The sequence below is a fragment of the Carcharodon carcharias genome (assembly GCF_017639515.1).
Source record: "Carcharodon carcharias isolate sCarCar2 chromosome 29 unlocalized genomic scaffold, sCarCar2.pri SUPER_29_unloc_19, whole genome shotgun sequence".
In the NCBI taxonomy this organism is placed as follows: Eukaryota; Metazoa; Chordata; class Chondrichthyes; order Lamniformes; family Lamnidae; genus Carcharodon; species Carcharodon carcharias.
The window spans coordinates 136,477-158,499 of NW_024470664.1; the positions used below are offsets into that span (position 1 = coordinate 136,477).

The 22,023-nt window shown below is 58.8% G+C and overlaps 1 protein-coding gene across 1 annotated transcript in view; it reads right to left on the reverse strand.

Moving 5' to 3' along the window:
* Window positions 1–22,023, reverse strand: part of LOC121274012 (sodium/potassium-transporting ATPase subunit alpha-3) — a 225,470-nt gene that overhangs the window by 43,543 nt on the left and 159,904 nt on the right. The window contains exons 12-16 of the mRNA XM_041181141.1: window positions 21,739–21,931; window positions 17,672–17,847; window positions 6,610–6,746; window positions 4,102–4,252; window positions 1,959–2,127 (exon numbers count right to left, since the gene is read on the reverse strand). Of these exons, the coding sequence (XP_041037075.1) occupies window positions 1,959–2,127; window positions 4,102–4,252; window positions 6,610–6,746; window positions 17,672–17,847; window positions 21,739–21,931 (826 nt within the window). The remainder of the gene's footprint in view (window positions 1–1,958; window positions 2,128–4,101; window positions 4,253–6,609; window positions 6,747–17,671; window positions 17,848–21,738; window positions 21,932–22,023) is intronic.

Below are 22,023 nucleotides of genomic sequence, written 5' to 3' on the forward strand. Positions count from 1 at the left end.
AGAGAGAGAGAGACAGCACTGTCCCTGAGCAAGAGAGAGAGAGAGACCGCACTGTCCCTGAGCGAGAGAGAGAGAGAGAGAGAGAGACCGCACTGTCCTGAGAGAGAGAGAGAGAGACCACACTGACCCTGAGAGAGAGAGCCCGCACTGTCCCTGAGAGAGAGAGACCGCACTATCCCTGAGAGAGAGAGAGAGACAGCACTGTCCCTGAGCAAGAGAGAGAGAGAGACCGCACTGTCCCTGAGAGAGAGAGACCGCACTATCCCTGAGAGAGAGAGAGAGAGACAGCACTGTCCCTGAGCAAGAGAGAGAGAGAGACCACACTGTCCCTGAGAGAGAGAGAGAGAGAGACCGCACTGTCCCTGAGAGAGAGAGAGAGAGACAGCACTGTCCCTGAGCAAGGGAGAGAGAGAGAGATCACACTGTCCCTGAGAGAGAGAGAGAGAGAGAGAGAGAGACAGCACTGTCCCTGAGCAAGAGAGAGAGAGAGAGACCACACTGTCCCTGAGAGAGAGAGAGAGAGAGAGAGACCGCACTGTCCCTGAGAGAGAGAGAGACAGCACTGTCCCTGAGCAAGAGAGAGAGAGAGACCGCACTGTCCCTGAGCGAGAGAGAGAGAGAGAGAGAGAGACCGCACTGTCCTGAGAGAGAGAGAGAGAGACCACACTGTCCCTGAGCGAGAGAGAGAGAGAGAGAGAGACCGCACTGTCCTGAGAGAGAGACCACACTGACCCTGAGAGAGAGAGCCCGCACTGTCCCTGAGAGAGAGAGAGAGAGACAGCACTGTCCCTGAGCGAGAGAGAGAGAGAGAGACCGCACTGTCCCTGAGCGAGAGAGAGAGAGAGAGACCGCACTGTCCCTGAGCGAGAGAGAGAGAGAGAGAGACCGCACTGTCCCTGAGAGAGAGAGAGAGAGACAGCACTGTCCCTGAGCAAGAGAGAGAGAGAGACCGCACTGTCCCTGAGCGAGAGAGAGAGAGAGAGAGAGACCGCACTATCCTGAGAGAGAGAGAGAGAGACCACACTGACCCTGAGAGAGAGAGCCCGCACTGTCCCTGAGAGAGAGAGACCGCACTATCCCTGAGAGAGAGAGAGAGACCACACTGTCCCTGAGAGAGAGAGGGAAACCGCACTGACCCTGAGAGAGAGAGAGAGAGAGAGAGAGAAAGACCGCACTGACTCTGAGAGAGAGAGAGAGAGAGACCGCACTGACTCAGAGAGAGAGAGAGAGCGCACTGACCCTGAGAGAGAGAGAGAGAGAGAGAGAGAGAGTGCACTGACCCTGAGAGAGAGAGAGAGAGACTGCACTGTCCCTGAGAGAGAGAGAGAGAGAGAGACTGCACTTTCCCTGAGAGAGAAAGAGAGAGACCGCACTGTCCCTGAGAGAGAGAGAGACCACACTGTCCCTGAGAGAGAGAGAGAGAGAGACCACACTGTCCCTGAGAGAGAGAGAGACCGCTCTGTCCCTGAGAGAGAGAGAGAGACCGCACTGTCCCTGAGAGAGAGAGACCGCACTGTCCCTGAGAGAGAGAGAGAGAGACCGCACTGTATCTGAGAGAGAGACTGCACTGTCCCTGAGAGAGAGAGAGACCACACTGTCCCTGAGAGAGAGAGACCGCACTGACCCTGAGAGAAAGAGAGAGAGAGAGAGAGACCGCACTGACTCTGAGAGAGAGAGAGAGAGAATACACTGTCCCTGAGAGAGAGAGTGCACTGTCCCTGAAAGAGAGAGAGAGCGCACTGTCCCTGAGAGAGAGAGAGAGAGAGAGAGAAGAGACCGCACTGACTCTGAGAGAGAGAGAGAGAGACCGCACTGTCCCTGAGAGAGAGAGAGACTGCACTGTCCCTGAGAGAGAGAGAGAGAGAGAGAGACCGCACTGACCCTGAGAGAGAGAGAGAGACCACACTGACCCTCAGAGAAACTGCCCTGAACCTTAACCCCTCGTTCTGATCGCATACCTTCCTCCACTCCTGTGACGATGGAAGCAAAGTTGTCATCGAGCAGGATCATGTCCGCTGCCTGTTTGGATACATCTGATCCAGCAATCCCCATTGCCACCCCAATGTCAGCCTTCTTCAGGGCAGGAGAGTCATTGACACCATCTCCAGTCACAGCTACAATAGCACCCTAGGGAGACCAACAGGGAGAGAGACTCAGTGAGGGACTAGCACCAGTCACAGCTACAATAGCACCATAGTGAGACAGACACAGAGACTCAGTGAGAGACTGGCACCAGTCGCAGGGAGTATAGCAACCTAGGGAGACAGACACAGAGACTCAATGAGAGAATGGCACCAGTCACAGGGAGTATAGCACCCTAGGGAGACAGACACAGACTCAGTGAGAGACTGGCACCAGTCACAGGGACAATAGCACCCTAGGGAGACAGACACAGAGAGTCGGTGAGAGACTGGCACCAGTCACAGGGACTATAGCACCCTAGGGAGACAGACACAGAGACTCAGTGGGAGACTGGCACCAGTCACAGGGTCTGTAGCACCCTAGGGAGACAAACACAAGACAATCAGTGAGAGACTGGCACCAGTCGCAGGGAGTATAGCACCCTAGGGAGACAGACACAGAGACTCGGTGAGGGACTAGCACCAGTCACAGGGAGTATAGCACCCTAGGGAGACAAACACAGAGACTCAGTGAGAGACTGGCACCAGTCGCAGGGAGTATAGCACCCTAGGGAGACAGACACAGAGACTCAGTGAGAGACTGGCACCAGTCACAGGGAGTATAGCACCCTAGGGAGACAGACACAGAGACTCAATGAGAGACTGGCACCAGTCACAGGGACTATAACACCCTAGGGAGACAGACACAGAGACTCAGTGAGAGACTGGCACCAGTCACAGGGAGTATAGCACCCTAGGGAGACAGACACAGAGACTCAATGAGAGACTGGCACCAGTCACAGGGACTATAACACCCTAGGGAGACAGACACAGAGACTCAGTGAGAGACTGGCACCAGTCACAGGGAGTATAGCACCCTAGGGAGACAGACACAGAGACTCAGTGAGAGACTGGCACCAGTCACAGGGACGATAGCACCCTAGGGAGACAGACACAGAGAGTCGGTGAGAGACTGGCACCAGTCACAGGGACTATAACACCCTAGGGAGACAGACACAGAGACTCAGTGAGAGACTAGCACCAGTCACAGGGACTATAACACCCTAGGGAGACAGACACAGAGACTCAGTGGGAGACTGGCACCAGTCACAGGGACTATAGCACCCTAGGGAGACAGACACAGAGACTCATTGAGAGACTGGCACCAGTCACAGGGACGATAGCACCCTAGGGAGACAGACACAGAGACTCAGTGAGAGACTGGCACCAGTCACAGGGACGATAGCACCCTAGGGAGACAGACACAGACTCAGTGAGAGACTGGCACCAGTCACAGGGAGTATAGCACCCTAGGGAGACAGACACAGAGACTCAGTGAGAGACTGGCACCAGTCACAGGGTCTGTAGCACCCTAGGGAGACAGACACAGAGACTCAGTGGGAGACTGGCACCAGTCACAGGGTCTGTAGCACCCTAGGGAGACAAACACAGAGACTCAGTGAGGGACTAGCACCAGACACAGGGACTATAGCACCCTAGGGAGGTGGACACTGAACTCTGACTCATCTCAGATAGACCTCTGTTCTGTTGGCTTGGTGCTTGTGCTCTGAACTCTGACCATTCTCTGGTCTCTCCATTGGCCGATTATTCACACTCTGAACTCTGAACCTGTCCCTGGCCTCTCCATTGGCTGTTTATACGCACGCTGAACTTTGACCTATCTTTGGCCTCCACATTGGCCGATTATTCACTCTCTGAACTCTGACCCTGCCTCTGACGTCTCCATTGGATGCTTATTTGTTCCCTGTACTCCGACCTTTGTCTCGCCTCTCCAATGGCTGGTTATTTCCTCTCTGAACTCTGACCTCCGTCCCTGGCCTCTCCCTCGGCCGGGTTATTCATGCTCCGAACTCTCTGACCCTGTCTCCGGCCTCTCCATTGGGCGATTATCGACTCTCTGAACTATGACCTGTCCCTGACGGCCCTCCATTGGTTGGTGATTCACTCTCTGAACTCTGACCTGCCTCTGACAGCCCTCCACGATGATGAGTTTCTGTTGTGGTGAGGTTCGGGCGAAGACAATTTCCGTGTGATTCCGCAGGATGTCATCAATCTGCTCCCCAGTCAGGTCCTTCAGGTCAGTTCCGTGGATCACACATGCCTTGGCATCTCTGGAATTACAAGACCCGGACAGGAAGAATGAAGAAAGCCAATAGAGATGAAAAGAGCAGAATTGCTGAAAAAAGAGACATGCTGTCAAAGGTTTTTGTCTTGCTCTCATCAGGACAATGGGCAAAAAATGCCATTCGTAAAGGGAACAACAATTTACAGTGCATGAGAAGAGAGTGCTGATTAGCTGGCAAGTGCTCTCTGATTGGTAAAGGCGTTGCCATGGAGAATGCAACACGGTGCATGAATTTGAGTGCCGGTGCGATGCCAAGTATGTGGGCTACGCATCCCGAAGACTGGTGGATCGGACCAAATAGCACGTCGCTTCCGCTATTCACAACAGGCAAAGTATGGGCTGTGCCCAACCAGCCCGTGCTTGCTAAAACCAAAACGCAGCGTCCGGCTCTCGATGCGATTCTGCGGTTGGACAGAACTGGCCAAACAATCCTGATTGTGCTGGGAATTACACTGAAAACCAATTTTAGATTATCCGCAGGGGCTCGAGGTGCGGCCCACTTACACATGCTAGGAGCCTCCTGTATTCACGCACACAGAGACCTGTCCATTGCAGACCGAAGGTACGTGTCCATGCTTCGAGCCTTTTTCAACTAATCAAAAGCTTGGGGGACAGCCATTCCCTGGTTCATTCCCCATGGCAATGCCTTGACCAATCAGAGTTGAGCTGCCTGGTTTGAGTTTGAACAAAAGCTTGGCAGTTAACTGCTCCCTGGTGCATTCTCCATGGTAATGCGTCTACGGATCAGAGACCATTGCCAACCAATCAGCACTCTCTTCTCAGGAAGTATAAATTGTTGTTCCCTTTGGTATTCTTGCGAACTATGCAAGGCAAAAACCTGGCACAGGGCATCTCTCTTTTCAGTAACAATCTAGTTCTGTATGAGCAAGCGATGATTTAAATAGCTGAGTATTAACGGGGATGATGGGAGGGAGAGATTGATGGGTGTGTGAGCACAGATTTTGTTGTGACTATGTAAAGGAAGTTCAGTTGCTAAAGCAGATGGCATCATTGGCTTTATTAAGGGGCTGAGGACATAAGGAAGGGATTCACATTAAACCACAGAGAAAAGACTGGTGCAGTTCTGGGAACGGCGCTTCAGGAAGGAAGTAGAGGGCTTGGAGAGGGTGGGGAGCTGATTCAACAGAATGGTTCCAGGACTGAGGGAATTGGTTTACACACAGAGACGAGAGAAGCTGGGATTGTTTTCTATAGCGCAGAGAAGGTTAACTGGGTGATATGATGGAGGCAATCAAAATCAGCAACTACTGGGGGAGTGCTGCACTGTCAGAGGGTCAGTATTGAGGGAGTGCTGCACTGTCAGAGGGTCTGTATGGAGGGAGTGCCACACTGTCGGAGGGTCAGTACAGAGGGAGTGCCGCACTGTCAGAGGGTCAGTGCTGAGGGAGTGCTGCACTGTCAGAGGGTCAGTACTGAGGGAGTGCCGCACTGTCGGAGGGTCAGTACTGAGGGAGTGCCGCACTGTCAGAGGGTCAGTACTGAGGGAGTGCTGCACTGTCAGAGGGTCAGTACTGAGGGAGTGCTGCAATGTCAGACGGTCAGTACTGAGGGAGTGCCGCACTGTCAGAGGGTCAGTACTGAGGAAGCGCTGCACTGTCAGAGGGTCAGTACTGAGGGAGTGCCGCACTGTCAGAGGGTCAGTACTGAGGGAGTGCAGCACTGTCAGAGGGTCAGTACTGAGGGAGTGCCGCACTGTCAGAGGGTCAGTACTGAGGGAGTGCCGCACTGTCAGAGGGTCAGTACTGAGGGAATGCTGCACTGTCAGAGGGTCAGTACTGAGGGAGTGCTGCACTCTCGGAGGGTCAGTACTGAGGGAGTGCTGCACTGTCAGAGGGTCAGTACTGAGGGAGTGCTGCACTGTCAGAGGGTCAGTACTGAGGGAGTGCTGCACTGTCAGAGGGTCAGTACTGAGGGAGTGCTGCACTGTCAGGGGGTCAGTACTGAGGGAGTGCTGCACTGTCGGAGGGTCAGTGCTGAGGGAGTGCTGCACTGTCCAATGTGCTATTTCTCATTTGAGGTGTTAAACCTAATCCTGATTGGCCATTGTGCCTGGATATGGAAGGTCCCACGGTTACTCTTGGAGGAATGGGGAAGTTTAGCCTTGTGTATGGGGCGGATATTTATTCCTGAGCCAATGTGGTGAAATTAAATTCCCTGGGATATCTTATTGCTGATTGTGGGATCTTGCTCAGCGCTGAATGTTCGCTGCAGTTTCGGAATTACAACAGGGTCTACACTTCACAAAGTGAAGCTGATGAAAGGGTTCAGGATGTACCGAGCTGCTGCAAGACTGGGTGAGAATGTGCCTCTCCTGCATCTCACCGTGGGTTCACCTGGCTGACTGGGATATTCAGCCGGGCAGCGATATCTTCCACAGTCTCATTTCCTTCTGATATGATCCCCACTCCCTTGGCGATGGCCTTGGCTGTAATCGGATGGTCTCCGGTCACCATGATAACCTGTGGGGAAACCAGAGTTAGGCCTCAGGCTGCAGAGTTCGAACACCCCTCACCCTCCACCCCCCACCACCGCACCGGCTAGGCAACTCCCACCCAGAGTCTAAATTTGTTTCCCATTACCCAACCCCTCCCCTGAAGGTGCTGACTCTCTCTCCCCCTCCCCTGAAGGTGCTGACTCTCTCTCCCCCTCCCCTGAAGGTGCTGACTCTCTCTCCCCCTCCCCTGAAGGTGCTGACTCTCTCTCCCCTCCCCCTCCCCTGAAGGTGCTGACTCTCTCTCCCCCTCCACTGAAGGTGCTGACTCTCTCTCCCCCTCCCCTGAAGGTGCTGACTCTCTCTCCCCCTCCCCCTCCCCTGAAGGTGCTGACTCTCTCTCCCCCTCCCCTGAAGGTGCTGACTCTCTCTCCCCCTCCCCCTCCCCTGAAGGTGCTGACTCTCTCTCCCCCTCCCCTGAAGGTGCTGACTCTCTCTCTCTCCCCCTCCCCTGAAGGTGCTGACTCTCTCTCCCCCTCCCCTGAAGGTGCTGACTCTCTCTCCCCCTCCCCTGAAGGTGCTGACTCTCTCTCCCCCTCCCCTGAAGGTGCTGACTCTCTCTCCCCCCTCCCCCTCCCCTGAAGGTGCTGACTCTCTCTCCCCCTCCCCTGAAGGTGCTGACTCTCTCTCCCCCTCCCCCTCCCCTGAAGGTGCTGACTCTCTCTCCCCCTCCCCCCTCCCCTGAAGGTGCTGACTCTCTCTCCCCCTCCCCTGAAGGTGCTGACTCTCTCTCCCCCTCCCCTGAAGGTGCTGACTCTCTCTCCCCCTCCCCCTCCCCTGAAGGTGCTGACTCTCTCTCCCCCTCCCCTGAAGGTGCTGACTCTCTCTCCCCTCCCCCTCCCCTGAAGGTGCTGACTCTCTCTCCCCTCCCCTCCCCTGAAGGTGCTGACTCTCTCTCCCCCTCCCCCTCCCCTGAAGGTGCTGACTCTCTCTCCCCCTCCCCTGAAGGTGCTGACTCTCTCTCCCCCTCCCCTGAAGGTGCTGACTCTCTCTCCCCCTCCCCTGAAGGTGCTGACTCTCTCTCCCCCTCCCCTGAAGGTGCTGACTCTCTCTCCCCCTCCCCTGAAGGTGCTGACTCTCTCTCCCCCTCCCCTGAAGGTGCTGACTCTCTCTCCCCCTCCCCTGAAGGTGCTGACTCTCTCTCCCCCTCCCCCTCCCTGAAGGTGCTGACTCTCTCTCCCCCCTCCCCTGAAGGTGCTGACTCTCTCTCCCCCTCCCCTGAAGGTGCTGACTCTCTCTCCCCCTCCCCTGAAGGTGCTGACTCTCTCTCCCCCTCCCCCTCCCCTGAAGGTGCTGACTCTCTCTCCCCCTCCCCTGAAGGTGCTGACTCTCTCTCCCCCTCCCCTGAAGGTGCTGACTCTCTCTCCCCCTCCCCTGAAGGTGCTGACTCTCTCTCCCCCTCCCCTGAAGGTGCTGACTCTCTCTCCCCCTCCCCTGAAGGTGCTGACTCTCTCTCCCCCTCCCCTGAAGGTGCTGACTCTCTCTCCCCCTCCCCCTCCCCTGAAGGTGCTGACTCTCTCTCTCCCCCTCCCCTGAAGGTGCTGACTCTCTCTCCCCCTCCCCCTCCCCTGAAGGTGCTGACTCTCTCTCCCCCTCCCCTGAAGGTGCTGACTCTCTCTCCCCCCTCCCCTGAAGGTGCTGACTCTCTCTCCCCCTCCCCTGAAGGTGCTGACTCTCTCTCCCCCCTCCCCTGAAGGTGCTGACTCTCTCTCCCCCTCCCCTGAAGGTGCTGACTCTCTCTCCCCCTCCCCTGAAGGTGCTGACTCTCTCTCCTCCCCCTCCCCTGAAGGTGCTGACTCTCTCTCCCCCTCCCCTGAAGGTGCTGACTCTCTCTCCCCCTCCCCTGAAGGTGCTGACTCTCTCTCCCCCTCCCCTGAAGGTGCTGACTCTCTCTCCCCCTCCCCTGAAGGTGCTGACTCTCTCTCCCCCTCCCCCTCCCCTGAAGGTGCTGACTCTCTCTCCCCCTCCCCTGAAGGTGCTGACTCTCTCTCCCCCTCCCCCTCCCCTGAAGGTGCTGACTCTCTCTCCCCCCTCCCCTGAAGGTGCTGACTCTCTCTCCCCCCTCCCCTGAAGGTGCTGACTCTCTCTCCCCCCTCCCCTGAAGGTGCTGACTCTCTCTCCCCCCCCCCCTGAAGGTGCTGACTCTCTCTCCCCCTCCCCTGAAGGTGCTGACTATCTCTCTCCCCCTCCCCTGAAGGTGCTGACTCTCTCTCCCCTCTCCCCTCCCCTGAAGGTGCTGACTCTCTCTCCCCCTCCCCTGAAGGTGCTGACTCTCTCTCCCCCTCCCCTGAAGGTGCTGACTCTCTCTCCCCCTCCCCTGAAGGTGCTGACTCTCTCTCCCCCTCCCCTGAAGGTGCTGACTCTCTCTCCCCCTCCCCTGAAGGTGCTGACTCTCTCTCCCCCTCCCCTGAAGGTGCTGACTCTCTCTCCCCCTCCCCTGAAGGTGCTGACTCTCTCTCCCCCTCCCCTGAAGGTGCTGACTCTCTCTCCCCCTCTTCCTCCCCTGAAGGTGCTGACTCTCTCTCCCCCTCCCCTGAAGGTGCTGACTCTCTCTCTCCCCCTCCCCTGAAGGTGCTGACTCTCTCTCCCCCTCCCCTGAAGGTGCTGACTCTCTCTCCCCTCCCCTCCCCTGAAGGTGCTGACTCTCTCTCCCCCTCCCCTGAAGGTGCTGACTCTCTCTCCCCCTCCCCTGAAGGTGCTGACTCTCTCTCCCCCTCCCCTGAAGGTGCTGACTCTCTCTCCCCCTCCCCTGAAGGTGCTGACTCTCTCTCCCCCTCCCCCTCCCCTGAAGGTGCTGACTCTCTCTCCCCCTCCCCTGAAGGTGCTGACTCTCTCTCCCCCTCCCCTGAAGGTGCTGACTCTCTCTCCCCCTCCCCTGAAGGTGCTGACTCTCTCTCCCCCTCCCCCTCCCCTGAAGGTGCTGACTCTCTCTCCCCCTCCCCTGAAGGTGCTGACTCTCTCTCCCCCTCCCCTGAAGGTGCTGACTCTCTCTCCCCCTCCCCCTCCCTGAAGGTGCTGACTCTCTCTCCCCCTCCCCTGAAGGTGCTGACTCTCTCTCCCCCTCCCCCTCCCCTGAAGGTGCTGACTCTCTCTCCCCCTCCCCTGAAGGTGCTGACTCTCTCTCCCCCTCCCCTGAAGGTGCTGACTCTCTCTCCCCTCCCCCTCCCCTGAAGGTGCTGACTCTCTCTCCTCCCCCTCCCCTGAAGGTGCTGACTCTCTCTCCCCCTCCCCTGAAGGTGCTGACTCTCTCTCCCCCTCCCCTGAAGGTGCTGACTCTCTCTCTCCCCCTCCCCTGAAGGTGCTGACTCTCTCTCCCCCTCCCCCTCCCCTGAAGGTGCTGACTCTCTCTCCCCCCCTCCCCTGAAGGTGCTGACTCTCTCTCCCCCTCCCCCTCCCCTGAAGGTGCTGACTCTCTCTCCCCCTCCCCTGAAGGTGCTGACTCTCTCTCCCCCTCCCCCTCCCTGAAGGTGCTGACTCTCTCTCCCCCTCCCCTGAAGGTGCTGACTCTCTCTCCCCCTCCCCTGAAGGTGCTGACTCTCTCTCCCCCTCCCCTGAAGGTGCTGACTCTCTCTCCCCCTCCCCTGAAGGTGCTGACTCTCTCTCCCCTCCCCTCCCCTGAAGGTGCTGACTCTCTCTCCCCTCCCCCTCCCCTGAAGGTGCTGACTCTCTCTCCCCCTCCCCTGAAGGTGCTGACTCTCTCTCCCCCTCCCCTGAAGGTGCTGACTCTCTCTCCCCCTCCCCCTCCCCTGAAGGTGCTGACTCTCTCTCCCCCTCCCCCTCCCCTGAAGGTGCTGACTCTCTCTCCCCCTCCCCTGAAGGTGCTGACTCTCTCTCCCCCTCCCCTGAAGGTGCTGACTCTCTCTCCCCCTCCCCTGAAGGTGCTGACTCTCTCTCCCCCTCCCCTGAAGGTGCTGACTCTCTCTCCCCCTCCACCTCCCCTGAAGGTGCTGACTCTCTCTCCCCCTCCCCTGAAGGTGCTGACTCTCTCTCCCCCTCCCCTGAAGGTGCTGACTCTCTCTCCCCCTCCACCTCCCCTGAAGGTGCTGACTCTCTCTCTCCCCCTCCCCTGAAGGTGCTGACTCTCTCTCCCCCTCCCCTGAAGGTGCTGACTCTCTCTCCCCCTCCCCTCCCCTGAAGGTGCTGACTCTCTCTCCCCCTCCCCTGAAGGTGCTGACTCTCTCTCCCCCTCCCCTGAAGGTGCTGACTCTCTCTCCCCCTCCCCCTCCCCTGAAGGTGCTGACTCTCTCTCCCCCTCCCCTGAAGGTGCTGACTCTCTCTCCCCCTCCCCTGAAGGTGCTGACTCTCTCTCCCCCTCCCCTGAAGGTGCTGACTCCCCCTCCCCCTCCCCTGAAGGTGCTGACTCTCTCTCCCCCCTCCCCTGAAGGTGCTGACTCTCTCTCCCCCTCCCCTGAAGGTGCTGACTCTCTCTCTCCCCCTCCCCTGAAGGTGCTGACTCTCTCTCCTCCCCCTCCCCTGAAGGTGCTGACTCTCTCTCCCCCTCCCCTGAAGGTGCTGACTCTCTCTCCCCCTCCCCTGAAGGTGCTGACTCTCTCTCTCCCCCTCCCCTGAAGGTGCTGACTCTCTCTCCCCCTCCCCTGAAGGTGCTGACTCTCTCTCCCCTCCCCCTCCCCTGAAGGTGCTGACTCTCTCTCCCCCTCCCCCTCCCCTGAAGGTGCTGACTCTCTCTCCCCCTCCCCTGAAGGTGCTGACTCTCTCTCCCCCTCCCCTGAAGGTGCTGACTCTCTCTCTCCCCCTCCCCTGAAGGTGCTGACTCTCTCTCCCCCTCCCCTGAAGGTGCTGACTCTCTCTCTCCCCCTCCCCTGAAGGTGCTGACTCTCTCTCCCCCTCCCCCTCCCCTGAAGGTGCTGACTCTCTCTCCCCCTCCCCTGAAGGTGCTGACTCTCTCTCCCCCTCCCCCTCCCCTGAAGGTGCTGACTCTCTCTCCCCCTCCCCTGAAGGTGCTGACTCTCTCTCCCCCTCCCCTGAAGGTGCTGACTCCCCCTCCCCCTCCCCTGAAGGTGCTGACTCTCTCTCCCCCTCCCCTGAAGGTGCTGACTCTCTCTCCCCCTCCCCTGAAGGTGCTGACTCTCTCTCCCCCCTCCCCCTCCCCTGAAGGTGCTGACTCTCTCTCCCCCCTCCCCCTCCCCCTGAAGGTGCTGACTCTCTCTCCCCCTCCCCTGAAGGTGCCGACTCTCTCTCACCCTCCCCTGAAGGTGCCGACTCTCTCTCCCCCTCCCCTGAAGGTGCCGACTCTCTCTCCCCCTCCCCTGAAGGTGCTGACTCTCTCTCCCACTCCCCTGAAGGTGCTGACTCGCTCTCCCCTCCCCCTCCCCTGAAGGTGCTGACTTTCTCTTCCACTCCCCTGAAGGTGCTGACTCTCTCTCCCCCTCCCCTGAAGGTGCTGACTCTCTCTCCCCCTCCCCTGAAGGTGCTGACTCTCTCTCCCCCCTCCCCTGAAGGTGCTGACTCTCTCTCCCCCTCCCCTGAAGGTGCTGACTCTCTCTCCCCCTCCCCTGAAGGTGCTGACTCTCTCTCCCCCTCCCCTGAAGGTGCTGACTCTCTCTCCCCCTCCCCCTCCCCTGAAGGTGCTGACTCTCTCTCCCCCTCCCCTGAAGGTGCTGACTCTCTCTCCCCCTCCCCTGAAGGTGCTGACTCTCTCTCCCCCTCCCCTGAAGGTGCTGACTCTCTCTCCCCCCTCCCCTGAAGGTGCTGACTCTCTCTCCCCCTCCCCCTCCCCTGAAGGTGCTGACTCTCTCTCCCCCTCCCCTCCCCTGAAGGTGCTGACTCTCTCTCCCCCTCCCCCTCCCCTGAAGGTGCTGACTCTCTCTCCCCCTCCCCCTCCCCTGAAGGTGCTGACTCTCTCTCCCCCTCCCCTGAAGGTGCTGACTCTCTCTCCCCCTCCCCTGAAGGTGCTGACTCTCTCTCCCCCTCCCCTGAAGGTGCTGACTCTCTCTCCCCCTCCCCTGAAGGTGCTGACTCTCTCTCCCCCTCCCCTGAAGGTGCTGACTCTCTCTCCCCCTCCCCTGAAGGTGCTGACTCTCTCTCCCCCTCCCCTGAAGGTGCTGACTCTCTCTCCCCCTCCCCCTCCCCTGAAGGTGCTGACTCTCTCTCCCCCTCCCCCTCCCCTGAAGGTGCTGACTCTCTCTCCCCCTCCCCTGAAGGTGCTGACTCTCTCTCCCCCTCCCCTGAAGGTGCTGACTCTCTCTCCCCCTCCCCCTCCCCTGAAGGTGCTGACTCTCTCTCCCCCTCCCCTGAAGGTGCTGACTCTCTCTCCCCCTCCCCTGAAGGTGCTGACTCTCTCTCCCCCTCCCCCTCCCCTGAAGGTGCTGACTCTCTCTCCCCCTCCCCTGAAGGTGCTGACTCTCTCCCCCTCCCCTGAAGGTGCTGACTCTCTCTCCCCTCCCCTGAAGGTGCTGACTCTCTCTCCCCCTCCCCTGAAGGTGCTGACTCTCTCTCCCCCTCCCCTGAAGGTGCTGACTCTCTCTCCCCCTCCCCTGAAGGTGCTGACTCTCTCCCCCCCTCCCCCTCCCCTGAAGGTGCTGACTCTCTCTCCCCCTCCCCTGAAGGTGCTGACTCTCTCTCCCCCTCCCCCTCCCCTGAAGGTGCTGACTCTCTCTCCCCCTCCCCCTCCCCTGAAGGTGCTGACTCTCTCTCCCCCTCCCCTGAAGGTGCTGACTCTCTCTCCCCCTCCCCCTCCCCTGAAGGTGCTGACTCTCTCTCCCCCTCCCCTGAAGGTGCTGACTCTCTCTCCCCCTCCCCTGAAGGTGCTGACTCTCTCTCCCCCTCCCCTGAAGGTGCTGACTCTCTCTCCCCCTCCCCCTCCCCTGAAGGTGCTGACTCTCTCTCCCCCTCCCCTGAAGGTGCTGACTCTCTCTCCCCCTCCCCCTCCCCTGAAGGTGCTGACTCTCTCTCCCCCTCCCCTGAAGGTGCTGACTCTCTCTCCCCCTCCCCTGAAGGTGCTGACTCTCTCTCCCCCTCCCCTGAAGGTGCTGACTCTCTCTCCCCCTCCCCTGAAGGTGCTGACTCCCCCTCCCCCTCCCCTGAAGGTGCTGACTCTCTCTCCCCCTCCCCCTCCCCTGAAGGTGCTGACTCTCTCTCCCCCTCCCCTGAAGCTGCTGACTCTCTCTCCCCCTCCCCTGAAGGTGCTGACTCTCTCTCCCCCTCCCCCTCCCCTGAAGGTGCTGACTCTCTCTCCCCCTCCCCCTCCCCTGAAGCTGCTGACTCTCTCTCCCCCTCCCCTGAAGGTGCTGACTCTCTCTCCCCCTCCCCCTCCCCTGAAGGTGCTGACTCTCTCTCCCCCTCCCCTGAAGGTGCTGACTCTCTCTCCCCCTCCCCTGAAGGTGCTGACTCTCTCTCCCCCTCCCCTGAAGGTGCTGACTCTCTCTCCCCCTCCCCTGAAGGTGCTGACTCTCTCTCCCCCTCCCCTGAAGGTGCTGACTCTCTCTCCCCCTCCCCCTCCCCTGAAGGTGCTGACTCTCTCTCCCCCTCCCCCTCCCCTGAAGGTGCTGACTCTCTCTCCCCCTCCCCCTCCCCTGAAGGTGCTGACTCTCTCTCCCCCTCCCCTGAAGGTGCTGACTCTCTCTCCCCCTCCCCTGAAGGTGCTGACTCTCTCTCCCCCTCCCCTGAAGGTGCTGACTCTCTCTCCCTCCCCTGAAGGTGCTGACTCTCTCTCCCCCTCCTCTGAAGGTGCTGACTCTCTCTCCCCCTCCCCTGAAGGTGCTGACTCTCTCTCCCCCTCCCCCTCCCCTGAAGGTGCTGACTCTCTCTCCCCCTCCCCTGAAGGTGCTGACTCTCTCTCCCCCTCCCCTGAAGGTGCTGACTCTCTCTCCCTCCCCTGAAGGTGCTGACTCTCTCTCCCCCTCCCCTGAAGGTGCTGACTCTCTCTCCCCCTCCCCTGAAGGTGCTGACTCTCTCTCCCCCTCCCCTGAAGGTGCTGACTCTCTCTCCCCCTCCCCTGAAGGTGCTGACTCTCTCTCCCCCTCCCCTGAAGGTGCTGACTCTCTCTCCCTCCCCTGAAGGTGCTGACTCTCTCTCCCCCTCCCCTGAAGGTGCTGACTCTCTCTCCCCCTCCCCTGAAGGTGCTGACTCTCTCTCCCCCTCCCCTGAAGGTGCTGACTCTCTCTCCCCCTCCCCTGAAGGTTCTGACTCTCTCTCCCCCTCCCCTGAAGGTGCTGACTCTCTCTCCCCCTCCCCTGAAGGTGCTGACTCTCTCTCCCCCTCCCCCTCCCCTGAAGGTGCTGACTCTCTCTCCCCCTCCCCTGAAGGTGCTGACTCTCTCTCCCCCTCCCCTTAAGGTGCTGACTCTCTCTCCCCCTCCCCTGAAGGTGCTGACTCTCTCTCCCCCTCCCCTGAAGGTGCTGACTCTCTCTCCCCCTCCCCTGAAGGTGCTGACTCTCTCTCCCCCCTCCCCTGAAGGTGCTGACTCTCTCTCCCCCTCCCCTGAAGGTGCTGACTCTCTCTCCCCCCTCCCCCTCCCCTGAAGGTGCTGACTCTCTCTCCCCCTCCCCTGAAGGTGCTGACTCTCTCTCCCCCTCCCCTGAAGGTGCTGACTCTCTCTCCCCCTCCCCTGAAGGTGCTGACTCTCTCTCCCCCCTCCCCTGAAGGTGCTGACTCTCTCTCCCCCTCCCCTGAAGGTGCTGACTCTCTCTCCCCCTCCCCTGAAGGTGCTGACTCTCTCTCCCCCTCCCCTGAAGGTGCTGACTCTCTCTCCCCCTCCCCTGAAGGTGCTGACTCTCTCTCCCCCTCCCCTGAAGGTGCTGACTCTCTCTCCCCCTCCCCTGAAGGTGCTGACTCTCTCTCCCCCTCCCCTGAAGGTGCTGACTCTCTCTCCCCCTCCCCCTCCCCTGAAGGTGCTGACTCTCTCTCCCCCTCCCCTGAAGGTGCTGACTCTCTCTCCCCCTCCCCCTCCCCTGAAGGTGCTGACTCTCTCTCCCCCTCCCCCTCCCCTGAAGGTGCTGACTCTCTCTCCCCCTCCCCTGAAGGTGCTGACTCTCTCTCCCCCTCCCCTGAAGGTGCTGACTCTCTCTCCCCCCTCCCCTGAAGGTGCTGACTCTCTCTCCCCCTCCCCTGAAGGTGCTGACTCTCTCTCCCCCTCCCCTGAAGGTGCTGACTCTCTCTCCCCCTCCCCTGAAGGTGCTGACTCTCTCTCCCCCTCCCCTGAAGGTGCTGACTCTCTCTCCCCCTCCCCTGAAGGTGCTGACTCTCTCTCCCCCTCCCCCTCCCCTGAAGGTGCTGACTCTCTCTCCCCCTCCCCTGAAGGTGCTGACTCTCTCTCCCCCTCCCCCTCCCCTGAAGGTGCTGACTCTCTCTCCCCCTCCCCCCTCCCCTGAAGGTGCTGACTCTCTCTCCCCCTCCCCTGAAGGTGCTGACTCTCTCTCCCCCTCCCCTGAAGGTGCTGACTCTCTCTCCCCCTCCCCCTCCCCTGAAGGTGCTGACTCTCTCTCCCCCTCCCCCTCCCCTGAAGGTGCTGACTCTCTCTCCCCCTCCCCTGAAGGTGCTGACTCTCTCTCCCCCTCCCCCTCCCCTGAAGGTGCTGACTCTCTCTCCCCCTCCCCTGAAGGTGCTGACTCTCTCTCCCCCTCCCCTGAAGGTGCTGACTCTCTCTCCCCCTCCCCTGAAGGTGCTGACTCTCTCTCCCCCTCCCCTGAAGGTGCTGACTCTCTCTCCCCCTCCCCTGAAGGTGCTGACTCTCTCTCCCCCTCCCCTGAAGGTGCTGACTCTCTCTCCCCCTCCCCCTCCCCTGAAGGTGCTGACTCTCTCTCCCCCTCCCCTGAAGGTGCTGACTCTCTATCTCTCCCCCTCCCCTGAAGGTGCTGACTCTCTCACTCTCTCTTCCCTCCCCTGAAGGTGCCGACTCTCTCTCCCCCTCCCCTGAAGGTGCTGACTCTCTCTCCCCCTCCCCTGAAGGTGCTGACTCGCACTCCCCCTCCCCCTCCCCTGAAAGTGCTGACTCTCTCTCCCCCTCCCCTGAAGGTGCTGACTCTCTCTCCCCCTCCCCTGAAGGTGCTGACTCTCTCTCTCACTCCCCCTCCCCTGAAGGTGCTGACTGTCTCTCCCCCTCCCCTTCCCCTGAAGGTGCTGACTCTCTCTCCCCCTCCCCTGAAGGTGCTGACTCTCTCTCCCCCTCCCCTGAAGGTGCTGACTCGCTCTCCCCCTCCCCCTCACCTGAAGGTGCCGACTCTCTCTCCCCCTCCCCTGAAGGTGCTGACTTTCTCTCCCCCTCCCCTGAAGGTGCTGACTCTCTCTCCCCCTCCCCTGAAGGTGCTGACTCTCTCTCCCCCTCCCCCTCCCCTGAAGGTGCTGACTCTCTCTCCCCCTCCCCCTCCCCTGAAGGTGCTGACTCTCTCTCCCCCTCCCCTGAAGGTGCTGACTCTCTCTCCCCCCTCCCCTGAAGGTGCTGACTCTCTCTCCCCCTCCCCTGAAGGTGCTGACTCTCTCTCCCCCTCCCCTGAAGGTGCTGACTCTCTCTCCCCTCCCCCTCCCCTGAAGGTGCTGACTCTCTCTCCCCCTCCCCTGAAGGTGCTGACTCTCTCTCCCCCTCCCCTGAAGGTGCTGACTCTCTCTCCCCCTCCCCTGAAGGTGCTGACTCTCTCTCCCCCTCCCCTGAAGGTGCTGACTCTCTCTCCCCCTCCCCCTCCCCTGAAGGTGCTGACTCTCTCTCCCCCTCCCCTGAAGGTTCTGACTCTCTCTCCCCCTCCCCTGAAGGTGCTGACTCTCTCTCCCCCTCCCCTGAAGGTGCTGACTCTCTCTCCCCATCTCTCTCTGTCTCTCTCTCTACCCTGAGCCTCACGTTGTCTCTACCTCCGCCGTGCTGCCTTATTCTGACCCCACACCTCTCCCTGTTGTCAGGGGTGGGGGGGGGGGGGTGGGGTGGGTCCTCCTCTCTCTGGGTACCTTGATGCCCGCGCTCCGGCACTTGCCCACAGCATCGGGCACGGCTGCCCTCGGGGGGTCGATCATGGACATCAGGCCGATGAAGCACAGGTTCTCTGTGGGGAAGTTGACATCGTCCGTGTCGAAGGCGAATCCTTTCGGGAACTGTTCCTCAGGCAAGAAGAAGTGGCAGAAACCTGGAGAGCAGAGGGACACAGGCAGGAAGCCATCAGCAGGAGCTCTCCTCGCCCCATCCCACATCCAACAAGAGGCGGGGAGGAGTCCATTCGGCCCCTCGAGGCTGCTCCCCCATTCAGTAACCATCATGGCTGATCTGGTCGTGGTCACTCTCCTACCTGCCCAACAACTCTTGTCGATCAGAAATCTCTCCACCTCACCCCTGAATATACTCGGTGACCCACTCCCCGCTGCTCTCCGCGGAGGAGAATTCCACAGACTAGCAACCGCCCCCCCGCCCCACCCCACCCCAGCGAGAGGAAGCTTTCTCCTCATCTCCATCTTAAATGAGAGACCCTCCATCTTATTTTTAAACTGTGCACCCCCCCCCTCCCCCCGACCCCCTCTCGTTCTAGATTCCCCCACCAGACAAAACAGCCGCTCAGCCTCCACCCCTATCAAACGCCCCCCCCCTCAGGATTTTATATGTTTCAATAAGATCGCCTCTCATTCTAAAGTCCAGTGGGTACTGACCCAACCTGCTCGACGTGTCCTCACAAGAAACCACCCCCCTCATCTCAAGAATCAGCCCAGCCACTCCTTCTCTGAACTGGTTCCAATGGAAGGTCCATCCCTCCCTCAGTAAGCAGAACTGGGCACAGTGCACCAGGCGTGCTCGCAGCACAGTACAGCACAGAAAGAGACCATTCAGCCCATCAACTTCCAATCAAGATAGTCCCACACGCATTGCCTTTCTCCTTCTCCCTGCAATTGGTTCCCCTTCAAGTGAATTAAATTAAAGTAAATTAAATGGTAGGGAACTGAGGAGTGCGGAGGAACAAAGGGATCCGGGAGTTCAGATACATAATTCCCTGAAGGTGGCGTCACAGGTAGACAGGGTTGTAAAGAAAGCTTTTGGCATACTGGCCTTCATAAATCAAAGTATTGAGTATAGGAGTTGGGATGTTATGGTGAGGTTGTATAAGACATTGGTGAGGCCAACTTTGGAGTATTGTATGCAGTTCTGGTCGCCTAACTACAGGAAGGATTTCAGTAAGATTGAGAGAGAGCAGAGAAGATTTACTAGGATGTTGCCGGGTCTTCAGGGGTTGAGTTACAGGAAAAGATTAAACAGGTTAGGACTTTATTCCTTGGAGCGTAGAAGAATGAGGGGAGATTTGATAGAAGTTTACAAAATTATGATGGGTACAGACAGAGTAAATGCGAGTAGGCTCTTTCTACTTAGATTTGGAGAGATAAACACGAGAGGACATGGCTTTAGGGTGAAAGGGGAAAGGTTTAGGGGGAACTTCTTCACTCAGAGACCGGAGTGAGTGTGGAATGAGCTACCATCTGACGTGGTAAATGTGGGCTCACTCTTAAGTTTTAAGAATAAATTGGAGGGATACATGGATGGGAGAGGTCTGGAGGGTTATGGACTGGGTGCAGGTCAATGGGACTGGCGGAATAATATTTCAGCACAGACTAGAAGGGCCAAATGGCCTGTTTTCTGTGCTGTAATGTTCTATGGTTCTATGCTTCAAGCCTTTCTCCAAACAGCTTTTAAAACTTGCCAGTAAGTCTGTATCCACACGGGATTATTTAACGTGTTCCAGGCCAGCGCAAACTCAACATTAAAGGTTTTCACAAATATTCACCTGGTTCCTCCCACTGGTCACTGTAAATCTGCTCCCACTGATTCCTGACACCTGGAAACACTCCCTACCGCAATCTGAAAGGTTCTTCATTGTAAACACCAATCTCAGGCCCGATTGCGTGGAGTCAGCGTTCGCTCAGCTCTTGTCTCTGAGCTGCAGGGTTCTGGGGTTCCAATCCCACTCCAGAGATTTCAGTGCAGGAACCCAGGCTCCAGTTCATTACTGAGGGAGTGCTGCACTGTCAGAGGGTCAGTACTGAGGGAGTGCTGCACTGTCAGAGGGTCAGTACTGAGGGAGTGCTGCACTGTCAGAGGGTCAGTACTGAGGGAGAGCCGCACTGTCAGAGGGTCAGTACTGAGGGAGTGCTGCACTGTCAGAGGGTCAGTACTGAGGGAGTGCTGCACTGTCAGAGGGTCAGTACTGAGGGAGTGCTGCACTGTCAGAGGGTCAGTACTGAGGGAGTGCTGCACTGTCAGAGGGTCAGTACTGAGGGAGTGCCGCACTGTCAGAGGGTCAGTACTGAGGGAGTGCCGCACTGTCAGAGGGTCAGTACTGAGGGAGTGCTGTACTGTCAGAGGGTCAGTACTGAGGGAGTGCTGCACTGTCAGAGGGTCAGTACTGAGGGAGTGCTGCACTGTCAGAGGGTCAGTACTGAGGGAGTGCCACACTGTCAGAGGGTTAGTACTGAGGGAGTGCTGCACTGTCAGAGGGTCAGTACTGAGGGAGTGCTGCACTGTCAGAGGGTCAGTACTGAGGGAGTGCTGCACTGTCAGAGGGTCAGTACTGAGGGAGTGCCGCACTGTCAGAGGGTCAGTACTGAGGGAGTGCCGCACTGTCAGAGGGTCAGTACTGAGGGAGTGCTGCACTGTCAGAGGGTCAGTACTGAGGGAGTGCTGCACTGTCAGAGGGTCAGTACTGAGGGAGTGCTGCACTGTCAGAGGGTCAGTACTGAGGGAGTGCCGCACTGTCAGAGGGTCAGTACTGAGGGAGTGCTGTACTGTCAGAGGGTCAGTACTGAGGGAGTGCCGCACTGTCAGAGGGTCAGTACTGAGGGAGTGCTGCACTGTCAGAGGGTCAGTACTGAGGGAGTGCCGCACTGTCAGAGGGTCAGTACTGAGGGAGTGCTGCACTGTCAGAGGGTCAGTACTGAGGGAGAGCTGCACTGTCAGAGGGTCAGTACTGAGGGAGTGCTGCACTGTCAGAGGTTCAGTACTGAGGGAGTGCCGCACTGTCAGAGGGTCAGTACTGAGGGAGTGCTGCACTGTCAGAGGGTCAGTACTGAGGGAGTGCTGCACTGTCAGAGGGTCAGTACTGAGGGAGTGCTGCACTGTCAGAGGGTCAGTACTGAGGGAGTGCCGCACTGTCGGAGGGTCAGTACTGAGGGAGTGCTGCACTGTCAGAGGGTCAGTACTGAGGGAGTGCTGCACTGTCAGAGGGTCAGTACTGAGGGAGTGCTGCACTGTCAGAGGGTCAGTATTGAGGGAGTGCTGCACTGTCAGAGGGTCAGTACTGAGGGAGTGCTGCACTGTCAGAGGGTCAGTACTGAGGGAGTGCTGCACTGTCAGAGGGTGAGTACTGAGGGAGTGCCGCACTGTCAGAGGGTCAGTACTGAGGGAGTGCTGCACTGTCAGAGGGTCAGTACTGAGGGAGTGCTGCACTGTCAGAGGGTCAGTACTGAGGGAGTGCCGCACTGTCAGAGGTTCAATACTGAGGGAGTGCTGCACTGTCACAGGGTCAGTACTGAGGGAGTGCTGCACTGTCAGAGGGTCAGTACTGAGGGAGCATTGCACTGTTGGAGGGTCAGTACTGAGGGAGTGCTGCACTGTCAGAGGGTCAGTACTGAGGGAGTGCTGCACTGTCAGAGGGTCAGTACTGAGGGAGCATTGCACTGTCGGAGGGTCAGTACTGAGGGAGTGCTGCACTGTCAGAGGGTCAGTACTGAGGGAGCATTGCACTGTCAGAGGGTCAGTACTGAGGGAGTGCTGCACTGTCAGAGGGTCAGTACTGAGGGAGTGCTGCACTGTCAGAGGGTCAGTACTGAGGGAGTGCTGCACTGTCAGAGGGTCAGTACTGAGGGAGTGCTGCACTGTCAGAGGGTCAGTACTGAGGGAGTGCTGTACTGTCAGAGGGTCAGTACTGAGGGAGTGCTGCACTGTCGGCGGGTCAGTACTGAGGGAGCGCTGCACTGTCAGAGGGTCAGTACTGAGGGAGCGCTGCACCTTACCCCCATCCTCCTCTCCCGGTTGAACTCACCCAGTACCCGTTCTCCCAGTCCTCCCAGCTCCATGTATGCATTCTGGAAAGCCTCCTTCATCTCCTCGTCCAGTTGCTGCTCTTTGCCCTGTATCATGATGGTTGAGCTTCGGTCAAGGATTCTCTCTGGGGCTCCCTTCATCACCAGCAGGTATCTCTTATCATTCGGGTCTTCTGTCTCGTGGATGGAGAGCTGGGCAATAAAGAAACCACCTTTCAGACAAACTGTCTCTCCCCACCTCCTTACAACCCATAGAACCAGAGAAAAGTTACAGCACAGCAAGA